This window comes from Hyaena hyaena, unplaced genomic scaffold (assembly GCF_003009895.1).
Source record: "Hyaena hyaena isolate Hyena2069 unplaced genomic scaffold, ASM300989v1 scaffold_95, whole genome shotgun sequence".
NCBI lineage: Eukaryota > Metazoa > Chordata > Mammalia > Carnivora > Hyaenidae > Hyaena > Hyaena hyaena.
The window spans coordinates 3,225,201-3,246,076 of NW_024080727.1; the positions used below are offsets into that span (position 1 = coordinate 3,225,201).

General features: G+C 47.4%; 1 protein-coding gene across 2 annotated transcripts in view; it reads left to right on the forward strand.

Moving 5' to 3' along the window:
* Positions 1-20,876, forward strand: part of IGF1R (insulin like growth factor 1 receptor) — a 307,618-nt gene that overhangs the window by 229,958 nt on the left and 56,784 nt on the right. For both annotated transcript variants that reach the window (XM_039235040.1, XM_039235041.1), the window contains 4 exons: positions 3,009-3,321; positions 7,220-7,368; positions 9,586-9,730; positions 18,681-18,895. In XM_039235040.1, coding sequence (XP_039090971.1) covers positions 3,009-3,321; positions 7,220-7,368; positions 9,586-9,730; positions 18,681-18,895 — 822 coding nt within the window. The remainder of the gene's footprint in view (positions 1-3,008; positions 3,322-7,219; positions 7,369-9,585; positions 9,731-18,680; positions 18,896-20,876) is intronic.

Here is a 20,876-nt window from a genome sequence, read left to right on the forward strand (position 1 = left end):
TTTAATGTTTATTTTTGAGAGGGAGTGAGGGGGACAGAGGATCCGAAGTGGGCTCTGCGCTGACAGCAGCAAGCCCAGTGCGAGGCTCAAACTCATGATCTGGCAGATCATGACCTGCGCTGAAGTCGGATGCTCAACCAACTGAGCCATCTGGGTGCCTCTCATCTGTGTTATTCTTTATTCTTATCCTCCTCATCTTTCATCTTGCAGCCCTAGCCTCAGTTTCTCTTCAAAACCTTCCCTGGTTCCCAGGGCATGCCATGCACCTCTATTCACCCCATACTCAAGCTGCCGTATTGTCCATTCTTTACCCGCAACGTCTGACACACAGATGCAATACGTTGCTAAATGAACAGTTGCCAAATGGATAGAGAACTAAAGGATAAATGGACTTCTTTTCCTAGTATTAGGTTAAAAACCTGAACTAAAGACACACAGTTTATTCTTTAGATCTTGAGCCTTGAAGTTACCTCCACAATGGATATATTTGAAATTAAATAATCTTTTAATATGTTTTATGATTAGGCGTGTTGAGGTGTGAGAACTGATGATAGAATGTGTGTGTGTGCGTGCAGGCACACCGTGCATTCGCTACAAATATGCGAGGCTCATAAATCACTTTAGTGTTACCCTCTTAAAGATGATCACCTTGGTAGACAATATATGTATCTCAACATTTTAGGACCTCCTGTCTATAATACATACTTTGTTGGTGTGCTTTAGAGATAGTTACTCCTTGTTATTTGTTGGGTAGCTTAGTTTTTGGAAGTAGCCAGCAGTCATTGAGGCAATCCTGGTAAACAAAAATGGCAAAAACCAACAAGAATGGTTTTCTTTGCTTGTAAGTGGCTCAGTGGGGGTTTTTTCAGTTGGATCTAATGAATAGCAGGCACATAAATAAAAGTTTCTTTTCTCTGTCATCTAGAGAAGTCTAGAGGTACAGTCCATGGTCATGAGAGACCAAGATCATTTTATCTTGCTCTGCCTTCCTAATGGGTTACCTCATGGTCCAAGATGGCTGCTTGAGCTTGATGCATTGCTCTTGCATGCCAGCCAGCAAGGAAGAGGGCATGCTCACTCCATTTTAAGGAATCTTCCAGTAGGTTCCAGCCAAAAAATTTTATTCTATCTCACTGGCTAGGGACATATGTCACTTATAGCTACAAGAGAAGCTAGGAGATGTAGAGATGTAATATCTAGATATTTGGGGGGGGTGGGGTGGCAAAATGCCCAATTAAAAATCAAGGTTCTATTACCAACGTAGATAAAAAGAATAAGTAATGGAAGGCAACTTATGGTCTCTGCCAAAAGATGATTTCAGAGGAGATGCTCAACAGAATCCTGAAAATTTGTCCATTTCCTTCAGAGGTGACAGTTTCTATTTGAATGTCCAAGTTCTGGTGTCCATTTTTAAATTCAACCATTTGCAGTATGATCGGAACTCTTGGATGCAGCTGGTAGGGTGTAAATTGGCACAAACTTTCCAGAGCATAGTTTGGCTTGGTGAGGTCAAATTCTGGAAATTGATTGTGAGGAAATAATTAAGGATTCTCATGAAGATTGCAGCGTTCATTGTAATCCTAAAGTGTTGGGAGCAAACGAAATGTCACCCACTAGGAGACAGCTTACAACTTACACTCTACTGTGACGTAAGATGCAGTTGTTAAATGATTATGGAATTCACGGTATATTCCCAAAATGGTTTCACAATGGTTCTTTTTTTTGTAGATATTTACATGTACGTGTACATGCATAGGAAGGGACCTGGGTAGGGGTGGGGGTCCAACATGAAGGTATTAACAAAAGGGGGTTTGGGGGGACAAATTGACTAGATGTCCTATATATTTTCATTTCTTAACTGTGATCTCTGATGTTTTGAGTACGTATTTTGATTATAAGGAAAAACAATAGACTCTTCACTAAATAATGTATGTCAGAATCAATAATATACATATTTAAATAATTTTCTGTTGTTTCCCAGCTCAAGAAAAAGTAGGAGACAAATAATGCAAACCAGATTTCGTATTTTCATTGATTTATACTTTATTGGCTAGGGAGGCTAACAGCCCCATGGAGCGTGATCATTACAGCATTGTTATGGGGACAAGTGCCAGCCCATCTACTTGGGACATGAATTGTGGATCTCCAGCCTTTAGACACTGCTTTCACTTAAGCTGAGCAGAGGGGCTCAGAGGAGATGGCTTCTAATACGCTATGAGTCTGCTGGACACAGAGGCACTGCCCACCCACGCTTCTTTTTATTTGTATTTGAGAATAGGATATGTGAATAAGTTAACACCATCGTTTTTTGGAGTCAGACCTTCGATATCCAGGCAGACACAAACTTTTCTAAAGCCATTTTATAAATCTGAATAGTATCATCGCTACTATATCTAGGTTAATCGCTCTTAAAGTCAATGGTTTTTTAAATGATTTTAAAATACTTTTAATAACATAAATAATAAAATAATCTTTTAAATAATTATTTTTGCACACCGAGGCTTTTTAAGACATTCAAGGAGCACATTCAAAATGCAAAATGAACGGCGCATAATGCTCTTTAAAGGAATAATACACGGTATTGTTCCCATAGGGTTACCACATTATCACATTGGCCTGGGGCAAACTTCTAATGTGGATATTACTACCCTCGTTTTATAGATGAGAAAAGAGAGGATCAAGGTCAGAGAGGCTAATGACTCATCAGGAGCAAACCGGGAGCACATAGGAGAGGCTGGACTTTAAACGCTGGTCTCCTGACTCGAAATAACAGAGTATATTCTCCCCGCCGCGATGGAAGTGGGATTGGGATTAGGGTCCGTAATACTTAGTCATTCCAAGTCAGCCAGGGGCCGCAGAGCCGGGTGGTCTGGTGGTCGGTTGTGGGTCACTGGAGAGATGGGGCGGGGAGGGGGGGGGGAGACGGTGACGGAGGAGAATGCAGGCCAGGCCTGTGGGAGCCCGTCTAGCCCCTGCCGGTCTCACGCTCTGTCCCCTCCGCCCCACAGTGTGCCCGAGCGCGTGCGGGAAGCGGGCCTGCACGGACAGCAACGAGTGCTGTCACCCCGAGTGCCTGGGCAGCTGCAGCGCGCCCGACAACGACACGGCCTGCGTGGCCTGCAGGCATTACTACTACGCCGGCGTCTGCGTGCCCACCTGCCCGCCCAACACCTACCGCTTCGAGGGCTGGCGCTGCGTGGACCGCGACTTCTGCGCCAACATCCCCAGCGCCGAGAGCAGCGACTCCGAGGGGTTCGTGATCCACGATGGCGAGTGCATGCAGGAGTGCCCCTCGGGGTTCATCCGGAACGGGAGTCAGAGGTCAGTCACGCGGTCCCCCCCTCACCCCTGCTTTCCCTCTCTCACCCCTCCCCCCACCTGCTGCCCCCCAAGAGCAGGGTGCTTGGTACTACCCTTGTTCCATCTGGCGGCAGCGGGACCCCCCCCTCCCCCGGGGAGGTTAAGGGCGTTGGGTCCCCTTGAGAGGGATGGCGTAACTGACATTTTAGAGGAGATTCCAGGAACAATTGGCCAAAAATAAAAAATAAATAAAAATTAAAAAAAAATAATTTAATAAAACAGCTTGTGTCCTGTTGTGCTGTGGAAGTGCACTGCCTGGCCATTTGAAATTAAGTACCTGACTTGCTGGCCTAGGCACGGCCTGGAGGTCACTGTCATCTTCTTCCCTGCCTGCACCTGCCAGGCCTACCATCCAGGCGGTGCAGGGGTGTGGGGAAAGCTGGGAGGGCTGTAGACTTAGGCCGCCCCCCCACTTCCAGCCACTCAGCCAGTACGGTCTTTGGGAGCACGACCAGGAACACAAGCCAACCCCCGAACAGCGTCCTTGCTGCAGCCAGAAGCCCAAAAGCCCCGTAGCACACACTCGGTTCTGAGCCCGCACTACAGCCGCCCAGAGTAGCCTCAGCTTAAAGTGACCCGTGTTTGCCATCAGCACCTGCTCCGCTCCCTCACTGGCTTCCTCCACCATCACCTTTCCTCGATTTTGTCTGTCTCTCTTGCTTTCCTTCCTGAATGTTGAGACTTCACTCGGGAAGCAAAGAAGCCGTCCGCAGCAGAGAGCATCCCCCTTGTGCGTGCCCGCGGGGCTTCCATAAATTTGTCGTTGGTTTGTGTTTTTGAAAAAGCAAGAATGGCATTGTTCTAAAATGGGGAACTCTAGCCCTGGAAGCAAAAGAAGACTAGGGGGTTGGGGGTGCTCTTCCCTCCTCTGGATAGAGCAGAGAACTTTTAGGAAAGAATAGTTTAGTTGCAATGGGCCAAATGCCTCTTTCATAATTAGCTTAGTATCAGGGGACTCCTGCTCCTGCTCTGTAGCTCTCTTCTGCAAGTATAAAATACTATTGTCCAGACACGGGGCGCAAACGCAAGAACCGTGAGAGACCGCAGCCTAAACGAATGGTTGGACGCTTAACCCACTGAGCCACCCAGGCACCCCTCAAGCAAGTCTTTTGAAAGGGGATTGATTGTTTCCAGTGTAATATTTGGAGAGGTTGTTCATACCATAGGCTGAATTTCAAAACAGAGCCAGAACTGACATTATTTCATAATATTAGACAAGACCAAGTTTCCACCTGTTATAATGTCTTTAACTAAAAGATAATAAGTGTGCCAGCGAAGCGCAATGAGCTCTAAAGTCTACATATCCCACCCAGAATTAAGTCTACCACATTTTACTCCCATTTTATTGGCCGACTTAGACTGGTAGGAGGGCTTTCCCAGTGCCCTGGGCAGTGAACCCAGATGAGGTGTAGCTAAGGTTCCTCCTTGGGGGTGGGAACGGAGACGGGGCAGCCGGTGGCATCTTTGCCCTAGGGTACACTGTCCTGCAGTGGCTTCAGAAGGAGGGAAGTGCTACGCACCTTGACCATGTTATTTCTCCCGCCGCAGTGCGTTTTCAAAGAATTGAGCTGTTATTTTCCCTGCCAGCCCTTAGAGTCTGTTCAAAGCTACAGATATACCTCTTCTATTTTAAGATGAAACACCGTCAAGAAAGAATAAATACCCCTCTCAGCCTTTAAGGCCTCTTTGACACTGAGTTTAAAATATTTATTAATGCTGTTTATACCCTCTCTGTACCAGAATGGATTCAAGGAAGCTTAATCTGTAAACATGTAATCAGAGCACTTCCTTAGAAAAACATTTTTGAAGTGCTAGATGATTCCTAGACAGTTTAGCAAAGGTGTTTGGTTCAGAAATTGCTATTTGAATGAAACGTCAGGGAAAACTAAACATACACTTAACATGCGACCTAGAAGTCACACTCCCGGACATTCATCCCGGAGAAATGGAATACATAGGTCCCCAGAACAACATGTACACAGTTGTTCATAGCAGCTCCGTTTGTCATAGTCAAAGCCTAAAAACAACTCAGGCTTTCCATGGTAGGTAAATGGTTTAGCAGACTGTGTTATGTCCATACCGTGGACTAAGAATTCAGCAATATAAAGGAGCAGACTGTTGAAATACACAACAACTTGGATAGATCTCAAGGACATTATGCTGTGTGAAAAAAAAAAAAAAAGCCAGTCTCAAAAGGTCACATACTGTGTAACTCCATTTATATAACTTAAGCCTCCAAATAACAAAATTGCAGTGATGGAGAATAGGTCAGTGGTCACCAGGAAGGAGTTAGGAAAATGAGGACGGGGGGCTATCTGGGAGATCTTTGTGAAGTACTTCTGTAACTTGACTGCATGAAGATCACACAAGAGGTAAGAGAACAGGCAGGGAATTATAGGTACATTTCGCCAGTGTTAATTACCTGGTTTTGCCATGGCATTATTATTATAGAAGATGTAACCTTTAGGGGAAACTAGGTGAGGGGTACAGGAGACCTTTCTGTACTCTTTACGACTTTTCTGTGACTCTATAATTATTTCAGGATAAAAAAAATTTTTGAAAGGGAGGGTGGGCGTATTATATGGTGTGTAGGTGAATTAGAAGTATTGAAAGACCAACAACAAGTGCTGAAGGGAAGCCATTACCCAGGATAGAAGTAAGAATGTTATATGCGATGCTATGGGAAAGAGAAATCTCCTTTCTGGGGTTGGCCCAGCATCTTGGGAAACCTTGCCTGGCATTCTTCTGACATGAAATAGGAAAAGAACAGGGAAATTTTGTTTACCTATGAGTCCTGCGCTGTTGCCTTAGGTATGCAGGATAGTGTCATTAAAAAAAAAAAAAAAAAGACTTGTGAGAAGAGAGTTATACTGTTTTCTTGAATGTGTTTTTACTTACCTTCATGAAGTGGAAAAGATCATTCAAGAACAGTACTGGAAATACAGCTAGCCCTCTAGTTCACCATCCTGTTTATTACACACACGTCCCGTAAGGTTGTACCTTTTATTTGGTTTGGAAATCAGCCCACTTTGATCCCTGGTCTGTGGTTCAGAAGCCTGATGAGCGTTTTGTCCGCTGTTTCTTAACTTTAGGTGATCAGGAGAAGCGCCAGTCTCCCTCACTAATCCCTGACTCTTGGTGGCTGGGGTAAGGTTTGAACCAGGAGCTCATTACAAAGTAATGCAAGTTCCTTGCTTTTGGCGCATATACAGGGGAAAAAAAAAAACACCAAGAAACCAACCACCCAGATCCATTTATAAGTTTCTGCAAAACACCGTACAGACATCATTTCATTTGTGCTTTAGCAACAAAGTGATGGATCTGTGCTATTCCATGTGCCTCTGGGAATCCGCCACTGGGTTTGGCTGGGAGGCGGGCCACAAGAGTTAGTCTCCCGTTAGTAGCAGAAGCGCTGCTGGCCCTGTGTTCCCCCTGTGCGGTCTCCCGGGCTGTGCCAGGCCAGGCCAGAGCATCGAGAGCGGCCCCATCTTCCTCAGAAGCCACCAGCATGTCCTTTCTTCCAGGCTGTTTCTCCCACGTGGAACCAGCTGGCTCAGCAGCCGACAGACTATGATACCCACGTGCCTCAAGGATGCAGCACATATTTCTTCTGGAAACAAGAGGCACACCCTTCCTTTGCAGGCATTTTCTCCTTTGGTTGCAACTTGCGTGGCTTATCCTGGGTGGCTTCGGGATGAGCTACAGCGTGACCACTCAAATGCCTCAAAGTGGTTGCTTTTAGTAATGTGTGCCATAAAAACAACCAGAATAAAATTGTATCTTCATGATTTTTTTTTTTAAATGCACGGTGCCTGACTCAGTTCTCTGTGTTTTTGGTTGATTCTTTATCTTCCAACAGCATGTACTGCATCCCTTGTGAAGGTCCTTGCCCCAAGGTCTGTGAGGAGGAGAAGAAAACAAAGACCATTGATTCTGTTACCTCTGCTCAAATGCTCCAAGGATGCACCATCTTCAAGGGCAACTTGCTCATTAATATCCGCCGAGGCAGTAAGTATTCCAACCCCCGGAAGAGACAGCTGGATCCCTTGGTTTTCTTTCGTTGATGTTTCTCCTTCCTGTCCACGCCTCATGCCGGAAGCATGGGCCTAGAAGAACAACACGGTGCCTAAGCCTCATGCCCAACACCTGTTTCTTGAGTTTCCCTTAAAGATTAAAAAAAAAAAAAGGTCTGTTTTTTAGCCGTGGGCTCAGTGTTCCTTCACGCCAAGGGTCACCACTTATCCTCTGTTATCCCAGCACACACAGGCCCCAGAATACGCTGATGGATCAAAGGTGTGACTCAACAGCCTTCAGCTGGAGCCCAGATCCACGTGGCATCAAGTCCAAAGAGTTTTTGTTACTTGAATGTGTTGAGGAGATGGAGCAAAGGGAAGAGTTTAATGATATCGCTTTAAAATTAATTGAGTCCAAAGAGTGGTTAATCTCTAAATCTACTTTGGACCCCCCCCCCATACAAGCACATGTCCTCAAAAAGCTTCTATCCTCACCCCTGTAAGATGACCATCACTTGCAGTAGATGGCGTTCCTGGTAATTGCACGTGTGCAGAAGCGTCACACGTGGATTTATTCCGTGATAGTTGCACTTCTGGTCTTCAGCTGACAGCAGCTTCTAGCCTTAAATTCGAAGACCTTGAGGTTGAAAGGAATTCCCCCCGCCCCACCAAATCCTTTTGTGGAGAAATTTTTACAGTTTGAGAAAAAAACAATGACTGATTTATTTATTCTGTGAATTTACTTTTCCATAAAACTATTTGTTCAGTGAGTGAGCAGAGTTCTTAGGGCTTAGAGATGGCAGAGACACGTCTATTCTCAGGCCTTTTGAAATTTTTGAAGCCCCTGATTTTTCATACCACCTTTGGCCCCTCCACCACAGAGATAGCACTTGGCTTCTCTGGCCAGAAGTTTCTTACCGTTAAGTGCTTCTAAAGTTTTATTTCTTCTGCTATTACTAGATTTCTTAATTTTTGAAAAGATGACCTCATCCCTAGAGCATACCCTTTAAGTACCTACCCTTCTTCTTTCTTTTTTTAAATTTTCATATCTGGCATGCATCCTGCCCCACATTTAAAATTCAGGATCATTTCCTTGAAATATCAACTGCAGGCAACTTCTAGTGTTTATAACTTGAATTTCTTCTAGAAAACCAGTGAACTCTACATGAAGCATATAGTCCACCGCCCTCCAGGACAGCACCCTTCTTCTTTGATTTTTATCAATTCAAAGCAAGACAGAACCTTTTGTTCAGTAAGCCTTCACAAATCATATGCGATCAAATCCCATTAGTTGAGCTATACCCAGTTCATTGTAGTATTAATCATAATTTTGGCATAAGCTGACCTGAAGCTTATGTTTTTTATTTACTACGAGGAAAAGATAGGCTAATAAACAAGATTACAGGAAATACACTGTTGATATATTTATTATGTTGTTTTCACATAGGTCGTATTAGCAACACTCTTCCTCCAACTATTCTCTCGTTCTGAAAAATCACGTGTGTATTATAAAAACACTTAGAAAAAAATCTTATGTGTGCACTATACAAACACTCGGAAAAAATCATATGTCGGCACTATACAAACACTCAGAAAAAAAATCATATGCGTGTATGATAAAAAACACTCAGAAAAACTATATGTGCATGATAAAAACACTTTGAAGCACAGAAACGAATTTTTAAACATCACTCGCAGATAACCATCATTAACATTTTGGTGTGTTTTCTTCCAGTCTTAGTAAGATGCACTCTTTAAATATAGATCCATGTATCTTAGGAACTAGAAAGGCAGCAAAGGCAGCTCCTAATGAGACCGAGAAAACGTTGTTTATTTAGTCATGCCCTTGTCTAGATTCAGCGCTGTCTGTTGACAGAGCATATTCAAAGACATTCCCTAGATTTGTCAGCCTTCGCTAATTGGCAGTCTGGTATTTATGATTTTACACTCTGTTAATCAGCCCAGGAGCTAAGGTACCCAGCCTTCTAGAGAGTCTCCCTCCCCTGCCTCTGTGGGGCCCTGTCCCGGGCGAAGTGGTTGAAAGTCAAGCCCGCGGAAGTCCATCTTGTGATGGGCATGGCAAGTTCCTGCGTGGCCTCAGTGGCGCCGACACCTGCCACAGAATCATCCTCCAAACACGTTTGTGGGAGGCCATGCGTGTCACCCTCACGCCCCGTGAGCGCTCACTGACACGGCCCCCCTCTTCGTGCAGATAACATTGCCTCGGAGCTGGAGAACTTCATGGGGCTCATCGAGGTGGTGACAGGCTACGTGAAGATCCGCCATTCCCACGCCTTGGTCTCCTTGTCCTTCCTAAAAAACCTTCGCCAGATCTTAGGAGAGGAGCAGCTGGAGGGGTAAGTGCTCCGAGGTTCACGAGCTGATGTCCTCCCACTGCAAAAGAGTAGCGTGCTTTTAAGACTCTGCGTTACTACGGTGAGAGCTCTTTCTGGTTACGAGGAAGCAGAGGTAACGCGGGTTCTTGGCTGCCTGCGCGACGGCCCACCTCCTCCTCCTCGGGTGCGGCTGCACCAACTCGCGACTCTTGGTCCTTGGGATGTTGCTATTTTGGAAAAGTGGGTCGTGACCTGTCGATCCAGGGCTGTGTGTCGCCAAGACAGGGTGCTGGTGGGGACCCTCTGTTGAGAGCATTAGGAACAGGGCTAAGTTGCTTAACCCTCTGTGAGGTCATCACTTGCATGCCTCTTGCCCACCTCAGGATGCTGTGCACACTATGGGAAACCGTAGCATCTTTTAAAATACATTCGACCCTTGGTTTGAACAACGTGGTTTGGATCACATGGGCCCCCTTGTACCCACATGGATAAATAGAGTGCAGTACTGTAAATGTTATTTTCCTCATAGTTTTTTAAATAATATCTTTCCCAACTGACTTTAGTGTAAGAGTACAGTATATAATACATATACTGTATGAAATATGTGTTCATTGTTGATCGTAAGACTTCTGGTCAACAGTAGACTATTACTAGATAAGCATGGGGGATGTCAAAAACTACGTGTGCTCTGGTGGCCATGCAGAGGGACAGCACCCTAACCCCTGTGTTCAAGAGGTACACTGTATATTGGAACGGAACCGATCTGCAGGAGTCTGAATAGTTCATTGTGTTCTACAGAAACCATGATTCACAAAATTGTTTTATTGCTTACCCTGTAGGATTTACACTACTGGTAGAATTTTTGCCTTTCTGCAGAAATATGCTTTGTGATCGGGGTTTTTAAACTGGCTGGAGGCTTTTCACTACCAGGTAAACCAGAGCTGCTCCAGTTTCTTTCTAGAAGTTAGCCTGCATGGACTTCTGTGTATATACCTTTCTCTTCATACTCCCTTTCAGTGCAACTCTTGCCCAGCTTTAAGCTTTGCAATAAAAGGAGACCTCCATTAAGGAGGGAATTCCTTCCAAAGAGAATTTGGAGAAATCATTTAGGAAAGAAAGAGGTGGGAAGGTCATGGGAAAGGTTGTCCTTGCTGATTTATCTGCCCCGACTGGATAAAGTTACCCCATAAGGGTTCCTCTACAGCCTCCCTGCTTTTCTCAGACTCACTCTTGGTCAGTCTTAAATTCTTAAAATTCCACCATCTGATACAGCTAAAGAGAGAGGCCAGCTCTTCATTCCATCCTGGAAAAGCACTGTCCTCCCCACTGGGAACACTGATTTTCTAGGGAAAAAAAAAACCAACAACCTTCTTTTCTCCCCGCACATCCAAGTCTGGTGCTGCTGTGTGGAGTGGCAGTGTCCCAAGTCACTTATACAGCAAGCTGGGGCCCAGCCATTTCGAAGGGCCGCTATTGTTTGTCATACGAATTCTTAGAGTGAATTTTAGCACAACTCTTTTTCTCTCCAGGTAGGTTTGTGTTTCTGGGATCCCTTATGTTGGTAAGCACTTTTCCTTTGGCAGATTGGTATCAGCATCTTTTCCTGCTGCTTAAGGATACACATCCCGCCCCCGTTCCCCACCCCCCCACCCCGGGCTAAACGAGTGACAGACATAGAGGGGGAAGCTGGGAGGAGAGTTTAATTTTTTGAGGAGTGATTATATGAGGGGATTACCTTTCGGGCGTGTGTTCACAGAAAAGTGTGACGCCCTTAAATGCAGCTGAGAACTAAGACTGGTTTGTATTTGCAGGGATATATAGAATGCATTTCTCACTGTCTGAAAATCGTCTAAACCCTGAAGTCCCAGTAGGGGTTCTTTAAAGGAAGCCTGTCATTGCTCAGGTGTTCGGGACCCCTCCAGGCTCTGGGACGCTTCTGGCCCCTGCCCTGCTGTTAACGTTTTAGATGACAAGGGAGGGCAAACGGAGCCTCGGATTTTCACACCCCACTGCTGACCAGTGGCCCTTGCAGCTTTGAGGGGGCTGGGCCTCCAGCCTTTAATTCTGATGTGCTGCTTCTTGGAGGCTGACTAAAATGAGAGAGAGAGAGAGAGAGAGAGAGAGAATCTTAAGCAGGCTCCATGCTCAGCACAGAGCCCAATGCAGGGCTCAATCCCCTGGGATCATGATCTGAGCCAAAAATCAAAAGTTGGGCACTTAACGGACAGAGCCACCCAGGAGCCCCTTGGAGGCTCTCTCTTTAGCTGGGTGCTTGAGACTCTTGCCTGTCTTGGTGGGGGTTGGATTCTCTCACCTGCCTTCCTCACCCATGACCAAAAGAGATATAGGTCACCCTCACTTGTGATGAACACCCCTACAGTTCTTTGCATCAGGTGTGACCACTAGCCACAACTCAGTTACTTATTTTGGATCCTGAAACTTAAGAAGAACGTTAGTTCCAGCCCTTCACCGGCTCTCCCCACCCCCTGCAAGGAAGGGAGAGTCAGAGAGAGGCAGAGAAGAAAGGAATATGATAAAAATAAATACTAACCACGGTGCAGAAGCAGAACTTGCAAGGTACTCCCAGGGAAAGGAAAGGAATGTGCCATGGGTATGAAAAAGAGGCAGATAATCTGATTAAGAAGATCCCGGGGCTTTCAAGAAGGGGTGGCATTTGACGTGGGCCTTGAAGTGTTTCCAGAAACACTCAGAAAGCAGAGGGTGAAGAGGGCAGTTGAGGATAGGGCAGCAACAGCCAAGGCAGCGCGAGCCGGGGCATCCTGGGACCTGTTTGGCGAATAATGCTGGAGAGGTAGGTGGTATTAGCATTACGTAAGGTGTTATGCACCCGGGTGTGGAGGTTATAATTTAGGTGAGCGATGGAATGCACTCAAGGCTTTCGAGCCTGAGAAGTGTTAGCAGAGCTGCCTGGACAGTTCATTTCTTTGCGCCTTTGGCTTAAGCCAAGGTGACTTTTAGCCCAGTGCTTTCCAAACTTTGCAACGCATTAGAATCCTCTTGGGCAGGGGCAGGTTTAAAAAATCCCAAGAATAACCCAAGTGGCACCCAGTTCTGTCAGGATGTTCAGGGGAAGGATCCCAGCACCGGTGATTTTCTCAAGAATCTGAGGCAGTTTCACTGTGTACCGCAGATTGGATGTCACTGCTGTGTCCTGCTGTTTCTCCTTCTCAGAGTGTGGCTCCTCAGAGCACTGTGCCTTTTTTCCTAAATATTTTCTTGTCACACTGTTGCCTTGACGTATTATTTTTCTTGAACTCCTGTAGACGATAAGAACATTAATAAGTGGCTCCATTTGGCTCAATGGGATTGGAAGTTCCATAGCATTTTGTTTGGATGGAGGGCCAACACATCCATAGTGCAGGGACCCTTGGTACCTGACGACCTTGGCTTTCAGCCTGGAACTGAGATCTACCTCCAAGTCCTCCGAGCAGCCCAGACCACCGAGTCAAGGGCAGAACATGAAATTCCAGCATTTTACCTGGAGTGGAGCTCTAGTCTGTGTTCCGAACGAGTTGATTTTGTAATCTGATTTCCAGGATGGCCAAAGATGTAGGCAGAATCACATCCAGGCAGGCATCAGGGCACTTGGTGGCTGGAAGAACGGGGCCTGGACAGCATGAGGCAGTCATCAGTCTGTCCACAAGAACTCAGACCTCCAGGTTTCCTTGCGGACGTCGCTCAGGCTGCGTAATGTAATGTGTTTCTAGAGTCATAACCTTAGATGTCCAGAAAGTCAAGGTTTTTCTGCTACTTAAGAGGGAAATGGGTCTTGTAATACGCATGTATAAGATTTCTAGAAAATTTCTAATTTTTAAGCCCTTGAATAGAAAACAGAGTATTACTGTTATCTGGACAATTCCTTCATTTGGACCCCCATATTTTCTTATGGCATCAGACAAATGAGGAGTTAGACTTTCAGATTCTTTGGTGGCTCCAAAGATTGTTGCTCTGAAAAGCTTAGAAGCAGACACAGGTGGGGGGGATAGAAGAATTGAAAACCTCAGGTGCCTTTAGGCGTCTCCATGCTCACAATCCTACCACTTGACTTTGCAAAACTTGGTTGCTTCGTTCCGCCTTCCTGCAACTCTCAGATTAGGCTGCAACAGGGCTGTGGGGACTTTTAAAAATAAAGACTCAACCATGTGACTCAGCAGTTCCAGGCTCTACCCAGTATCTTCCCAAGAGAAATGAAAACATGCCCACACAGGACCTGAATGTGAATGTTCCTAACAAGATTATTCATGATAGCCCACCTCCCCTCCCCCCCCGCCCCCCCCGCCCAAATAATCCACTGGAAACAACCCACACGTCCATCAACAGATGAACGGATTAACTGAATGTGGCACAATGGAATGCTATTCAACAATAATATAACAACCTGGGTGAACCTCAGAAACATTGAGCTAAGTGGGAAAAAAGCCAGACACAAAAGGCTGCACATTATGTGATTCCATTAGTTTCTACAAAAAGCAAAAGTGTGGAGACAGCAAGCAGATTGGTGAAGGCTGGGGGTAGGAGCAGAGACTGACCAGCATCAGCAGGGAGGGAACCTTGACATGGTGGAAATTTTCTGAAACTGCGTAGTGGTGATTATAGGACAGCTGTATAAACCTGCCGAAGCTCATGGCACTGAACACATTCAGTGGGCACAATATTTGTACGTAAATCCCACCTCGGTAAAGCTATTTAGAAAACACTCAAAGAGGAAGCGTGTTCTGAGTTTCTGTGTGGTGCCTGGTGGCTCTTGAATACAAATTCCCGCCCTTGCAGAGCCCCCACGGTTGGTGTAAATAATGGGATTGGGGGGGTGGGGATTGGATGTGGTGTAAAGCAGCATCTGTAAAAAGGCCAAATCCTGTATCTGCTGCAGATTGCCAGGATGCTGAAGATAGTCCCTTGTGCTGGGTTCTGATGCCCCCTAGAGACAGCCTGGTTTCTCGGAGAAATGAAAGGGAATGATCAGTTGTGTGTTTGCAGATTTTTCCCCCAATTTGTCAGTAAGAACTGAAAGACAGGGAGGAATAGCCCTTCCTTATCCCCATAGCTTGGCCTCCTAGCCCTCAATCCCCTTTGTCCCCGCCTGAGAGAAGCCAAATAAGGACATTGCCTTGAGTTGTTGCTTAGGAAGTGGTGACGACCCCCAGACCCCGATGTTTGGATTCTCCAATGCAGTGCTCCAGACGCTGACCCCGGGGCTGTCTTCAGTGCACCGTGCAGATTCCCCGCACTTTCGCTTCCCTTTGCTTCCACATCCTTCCTGCCCTTCATCAGAGCAGGTGGGGAGGTGGTCGTTGTTGGTAACTCAAGTAAGACAGCCCCAACACTGGAGCCATAAATAAAACACCTGAGTGTCCAGTATGTACTAGGCATTTAGAATATCAATACAGATAGGGGTGCCTGGGTGGCTCAGTTGATAAAATATCTCACTTCAGCTCAGGTCATGATCTCACAGTTCATGAGTTCAAACCCCATGTTGGGCTCTATGCTGACAGGTTGGAGCCTGGAACCTGCTTCGGATTCTGTGTCTCCCTCTCTTTCTGCTCCTCCCCTGCTCATGTGCGCCCTCTCCCTCTCTCTCCCTCTCTCTCCCTCTCTCTCAAAATAAATAAACAGTACAATAAAAAAGAATATCAATACAGATAATAAAGACATATACTCAAGGAAACGACCGACTGCTTCCTACACACCTGAATTGCTCTACATTTTGTCAAATGGGGCCCCCCCAAGTACAAAGACAAACATCTTTTGCCACACAAGGAAGGCTGGGAGTCAGGATCTCAATATCGATAAAACCCGGGCATCTGTGTGTGAGCTACAGAAAAAATAAACAACTTAATTTTTTCTATATTCTATGAATGTAAAGGCACAGTAAGCTTAGAAATAATTAGGAAATCACATTTACTGAGTAATTGACTTATATAGCCATTTCCTCTAGGAAACAATGAAAGTGTGTGTGTGTGTGTGTGTGTGTGTGTGTGTGTAAATGTGCAGACAAGTCTCTGCCTTTTACCATCTCTTAATTGTCACCTAATCATGGGAGGGGAATGTGGGGCGGAGCCAGGCCCCACCTGGGGTTGGAGAAAGGAGCACTATTGACAGACAGCTCCTGAACGGCTTGGCTATTATTTTGACGAGGGTTTTATTTTTACTTTTTCTGTCGCTCACACAGGCTCCATAACGCCTGGGTTTTATTGATATTGGTATCCTGGCCCCAGGCCTTCTCAGTGTTGTAAAAAAATGTTTGTGTTTACGGTAAAAAGATAATCTTGCTTTTCAAAGTGATTAATCACATACACAGACTTGCAGTGTGCCTGCCACTCATTTGTCAAATTCCTGATTTATAATTCATGCTCCCTCCCATGGGGAGAAGCATGTTTTGTTCAGAAGGTATTTTCAGTGCCGTTCTGTTCCCTGCCAGTGAAATCCGTTTACTAAAAAGAAGCCTCACCCCAAGTTCAGACAGGAGCTTGACCTGGTTAATTGGCCTGCACTCCCGGCCCAGAGGTTTCTGCACCAACCAGATCTTGTCCCATGGGGCCAGCTTCGGAACCTGGGAGCAGCCAGACCCACTGGGGTTTGGTATCAGCACTACAGAGTGTCATTCAGAGCAGGAAATAAACCGTAGGCAAGAATGGGAGAATAGAAGGCATCTGTTTCCACCTGCAGACTCCCTCCCCCGCTCCCCCCCATCAGTTGTATGCACAGACCACCCCACTTTCTAGCAGCATCAGCTGCAGCCTGGCAGTGAGGGAAAGGGGGCGTGGGTGGCCACTGGCCCGAGGGATGGGCCTTCTGACCTTGCCATGTCCCAGCACCCCCCGCCTATACACCTGGCCTTGCGTTGCATATCCTGATCTCGGTTCATTTGAACGTCTCCTGTTCCTTTTCCAGTGGATATATGGGTTAGGGAGTGAGCTCTTCCCAAAAGGAAAATGTTACCGCAAATTTTGACCACCTGCTTTGGTGGCCAGGAATGTGTTGGGGGACCTCAGGGTGGGTCCGTGAGGAGCCTGGCTTGGTTGGAGAGGTGCCACCTTTGGACTTCTTAGCCCACTCGACCCTGTGTGGGCAGGCCCCCCACCGCCACCCCCCTGCACGTGTGGGTGGACGGATGGCGCCCAGGGTTGGCGGAGGGGCTGGGCTCGGGCCATGGGGCAGATTCCGTCTCAGTTCAGTGACTCCTCCCGGGCGTGAGGGTCTTGGACTCCTAAAACCAACCCGGAGCTCAGATGTTCATACCCCTTTTTTTCCTGTGTGTTCATCCCCTCCTCGTCCTATGAGTGAGCCAGACCAATGGCTACAGGAAGTTCCGAGTGAACTGCCTACGGCTGCGTGGTTCACTCACGGCATCTGTAGTCCTGAACCTTTGTCTCCGAACTGCCTTGCAAATTCACACGAATCCATCACGAGTCTGCTCAGCAGCGTGTCAACCATAACTTTGGCTTTCCTAATGAATGACCCTCGGGCTGGGGACTGATGAGGCAGGTGGGGACCCCGGTCTGAATGGACATGAGGGACCTCACCAGGTGCAGAGAGCTGCCCCCGGACACAGCCTTCAGGACACAGGAGGGCTTTGCACTTCGGTCCGGTTCTCTTGGCCCTGGAAAAGGGGCTGGAGACTTTCTTCCATGCGGTTTGTGTATTGGATCCTCAGGCGGATCTTAGAAATGGCTCACAGTGCGGCGCCAATTCCTAGACTCCGTTTTGTGTAAAGTGCTCGAGAGAGCCCCCAGAAAGAGCCTGAGGCTGGGGACCAGAAGGGGAAGAAGACAGGCTCAAGGTCCATGTGGAGCTGACCTTTTCATCCTAGAGGACTTGGATGGGCAGAATGGCCCCACCTACCTGGTTTCCCTGGGGCCCCAGAGAGAGGGCCGTATTGGCGTGGATCTTTCTTCAGACCCCTAAGCCGTAGCGGTCTGCTCCCCCGCCTCCCAGAGCATGGATTTCTCTCCGGACAGCCAGAGAAAGCTGCTGCTAATTCTGGCTGCCCTCCCGTGTTCCCTTCAATCAGCAGGTGGAGCTGCTGCTTCTGTGTCCACCCAGATCACCCTTGGTCAGCTCCGGACCCCCAGCCCCTTGTCGGGACCCAGCCCCTGTTAGACTAGTGCTGCTGCAGGTGCGACCCTGGCACCCACAGGGGTCAGCACCACCGAGGTGCAGGATGCAGATTAGCAATGCAGAGTCTTGGCCCGCATGGACCTACTGATGAGAAACTCAGAGTGGAACCCAGCACTTGGAACACAAGCCTTGTGCACACTAGCCTTGTGTTGGGAGACAGAGTCTCTGTCGCCTGGGTGGTGTGGCCCTGGGGGACCACCCTTGGCGGAGGCTGTTTCTTTCCCGCCACCTTCTCCAGGGCTGGTGGTGAGGCTTTTCAGGATGGGGTGAATCTGGAGGAGGGAGCAGGTGGACCCGGGGCTGGTCCACCACCGAGTCTGGCTCCCTGTCCCCATTCTGCCTCCTGCCCCGTCAGACACCGCTGATGGCACAGATGGGATTTAACCCCCAAGGATAATGGCAGACTTTCTGCAGCAAATATGTAAGCTGTTCCGGTTGAGTGGCCGAGCGTGTCTGTTCTCCCATGGACTGACTTCAAGTGCATTATACATACTCTGCTCTGAGAGAAATACCCAAAGGCATTTCTGTGGAATGATTCCAGCAACACCCTCTGGTGCGCGAAGCATCATTTTGTCAGTAATCGAGGTCCTGAAATTAATTCGTGTCTTCCCGATTTCAGTGCGCTGTCCTGGATCAGATTGTTGCTGTTGTGAACAGTCACCGTCCACACTTCCACGCCATTAATGACTAAATCTCTCATTGGCAAAGGCAGCGTGCTCGGGAGCCCCGTGTGGCGGAGGGCCTGTGTGGCGCGGCTGGGGGGGGGGGAGGGGGGCGCGGGGGGGACACTGGGCAAGGGCAGGAGCGCTCACGGCAGTTTCTGTGCCTCCAGGAACTACTCTTTCTATGTCCTCGACAACCAGAACCTGCAGCAGCTCTGGGACTGGGGCCACCGCAACCTGACCATCAAATCCGGGAAGATGTACTTTGCTTTCAATCCCAAGTTGTGCGTCTCCGAAATTTACCGCATGGAGGAAGTGACCGGGACGAAGGGGCGCCAGAGCAAAGGGGACATCAATACCAGGAACAACGGAGAGCGAGCCTCCTGTGAGTGGGCCCTCCTCCCCCGGTCTAGAACAGCGGCTCCGTTTGTGGCTGCCTCCTCATTTCACTTGTGGGTGGGGGGCCATGAGGCCGCCTTAAACAGCACTTTGCTCACACGTGTGTATGTTTTGAGCCGGTAGTGGGGCAGATTCATGACACGTTCGTGTTAATGCATCTCCCTTAGCATCTAGATGAGTGCACTGTGCATTTATACATAGGTTCCTACTCAGATTTTCCAGAAGTGGTCATGGAATGCAGAGTTAAATGTCTGCATATCATATATTAATATGTATGTGTGTGTATACACACACACGCGCGTGCGAGTGAGGGAGAGAAAGAGAGAGGGGGAAGGTGGGGAGAGAGAATCCTAAGCAGGCTCCATGTTCAGTGCAGAGCCCAACATGGGGCTGCCGATCCCACGACCCTGGGATCATGACCTGAGTTGAAATCAAGAGTTGGAAGCTCAATTCACTAAGCCACCAGGTACCCTAAGCTAGATGTCTTCTAATGCACAGGCCTACAGTTAGATAATTTGTCTAGATTATTTGTCTAGTTAGATTATTTGTCACAGAGGAGCTGGTCGTCTCCAGGGAGCGAGCTCAGCTCTGTCTCCTACGGTGCAGGGGAAGCCTGAGGGCAGAGGGGGTTCAGCCACAAGCCCCGTGCATGGCCCCTGGGTTCTCTGTCTCCCACTTGGCCTTATCCTCACTTGCACCCCAATGCAAAAATGATAGAGCCAGCCTACCTCCCTGAATTGATACTGCTTTTTGAAATTTAGGAGAGTGTAATTATAACCTTGCAATGGTTACATGCCTTTTACTTTAGGGTTCCGTATCTGAGCTGTAACAGTACATTTCTCGGCTAACCGTGTATATAAAGCTGCTTTTAAAAACGTTGTGGTTCTGTTTATCTGGATAGGGTTATAGAAGTAAATTGCCTCTCCGTCCTCAGCTTTAAATAAGGGAAGGGTATTAGGAAAAAAATAGAGTGATTTATATGATCAAAGAAGATGTGCGCACACGCACACGTGCACACACAGCGCATGCAGATTCGAGAAACCATTGGCATCTGACTAAGTAGTTTGCTGGTGTCTGGGCACTCAGACTGCCCAGGAGAAGCTTTTGGAGGGAAGGCGCCTGATGCAAAGCTGGACGGCGTGCTTGCACCTTCTCCGTGACGTGCCCATCCAGCCCCTGCCGGGCTCCCTGTTCGAACCATCTCAGGGCAGCTGTGTCTGAGCGTTTGCAAAGTGTGTCCTCCTCCGGCTCAGCCAGTCGGCCTTATCGGATTGTGACTACAGTAGCCATTTCCTTCGAAAACAAAATCATGTTTTTCTCTTTAAATAACCCTTGCTTGGTGGGAATGTCAGCTGGTGCAGCCCCTCTGGAAAACAGTGTGGAGGTTCCTCGAAAAATTCACAGTAGAACTCCCCTATGACCCAGCAATAGCACTGCTAGGAATTTACCCGAGGGATACAGGAGTGCTGATGCATAGGGGCACATGTACCCCAATGTTCATAGTACTCTTAACAATAACCAAATCATGGAAAGAACTTAAGTGTCCATCAGCTGACAAATGGATCAAGAAGATGTGGTTTATCTATACCATGGAATACTACATGGCAATGAGAAACAATGAAATCTGGCCATGTGTAGCGACATGGATGGGACTTGAGGGTGTTATGCTGAGCGAAATAAGTCAGGCAGAGAAGGACTGATACCATATGTTTGCACGTATAGGAGGATGAGGAGGAACTTAATGGAGGATGGTGGGGGAGAAGAAGGGGGGAAATAGGGGGTGAGAGGGAGGAAAGCAAACCATGAGAGACTCTTGAATGCTGAGAAAAACTGAGGATGCTATGCTGAGCGAAATAAGTCAGGCAGAGAAGGACAAATATATGTTTGCCCGTNACTCTTGAATGCTGAGAACAAACTGAGGACTGATGGATGTGGGGGGGAGGGGGGATGGGCATGGAGGAGGGCAC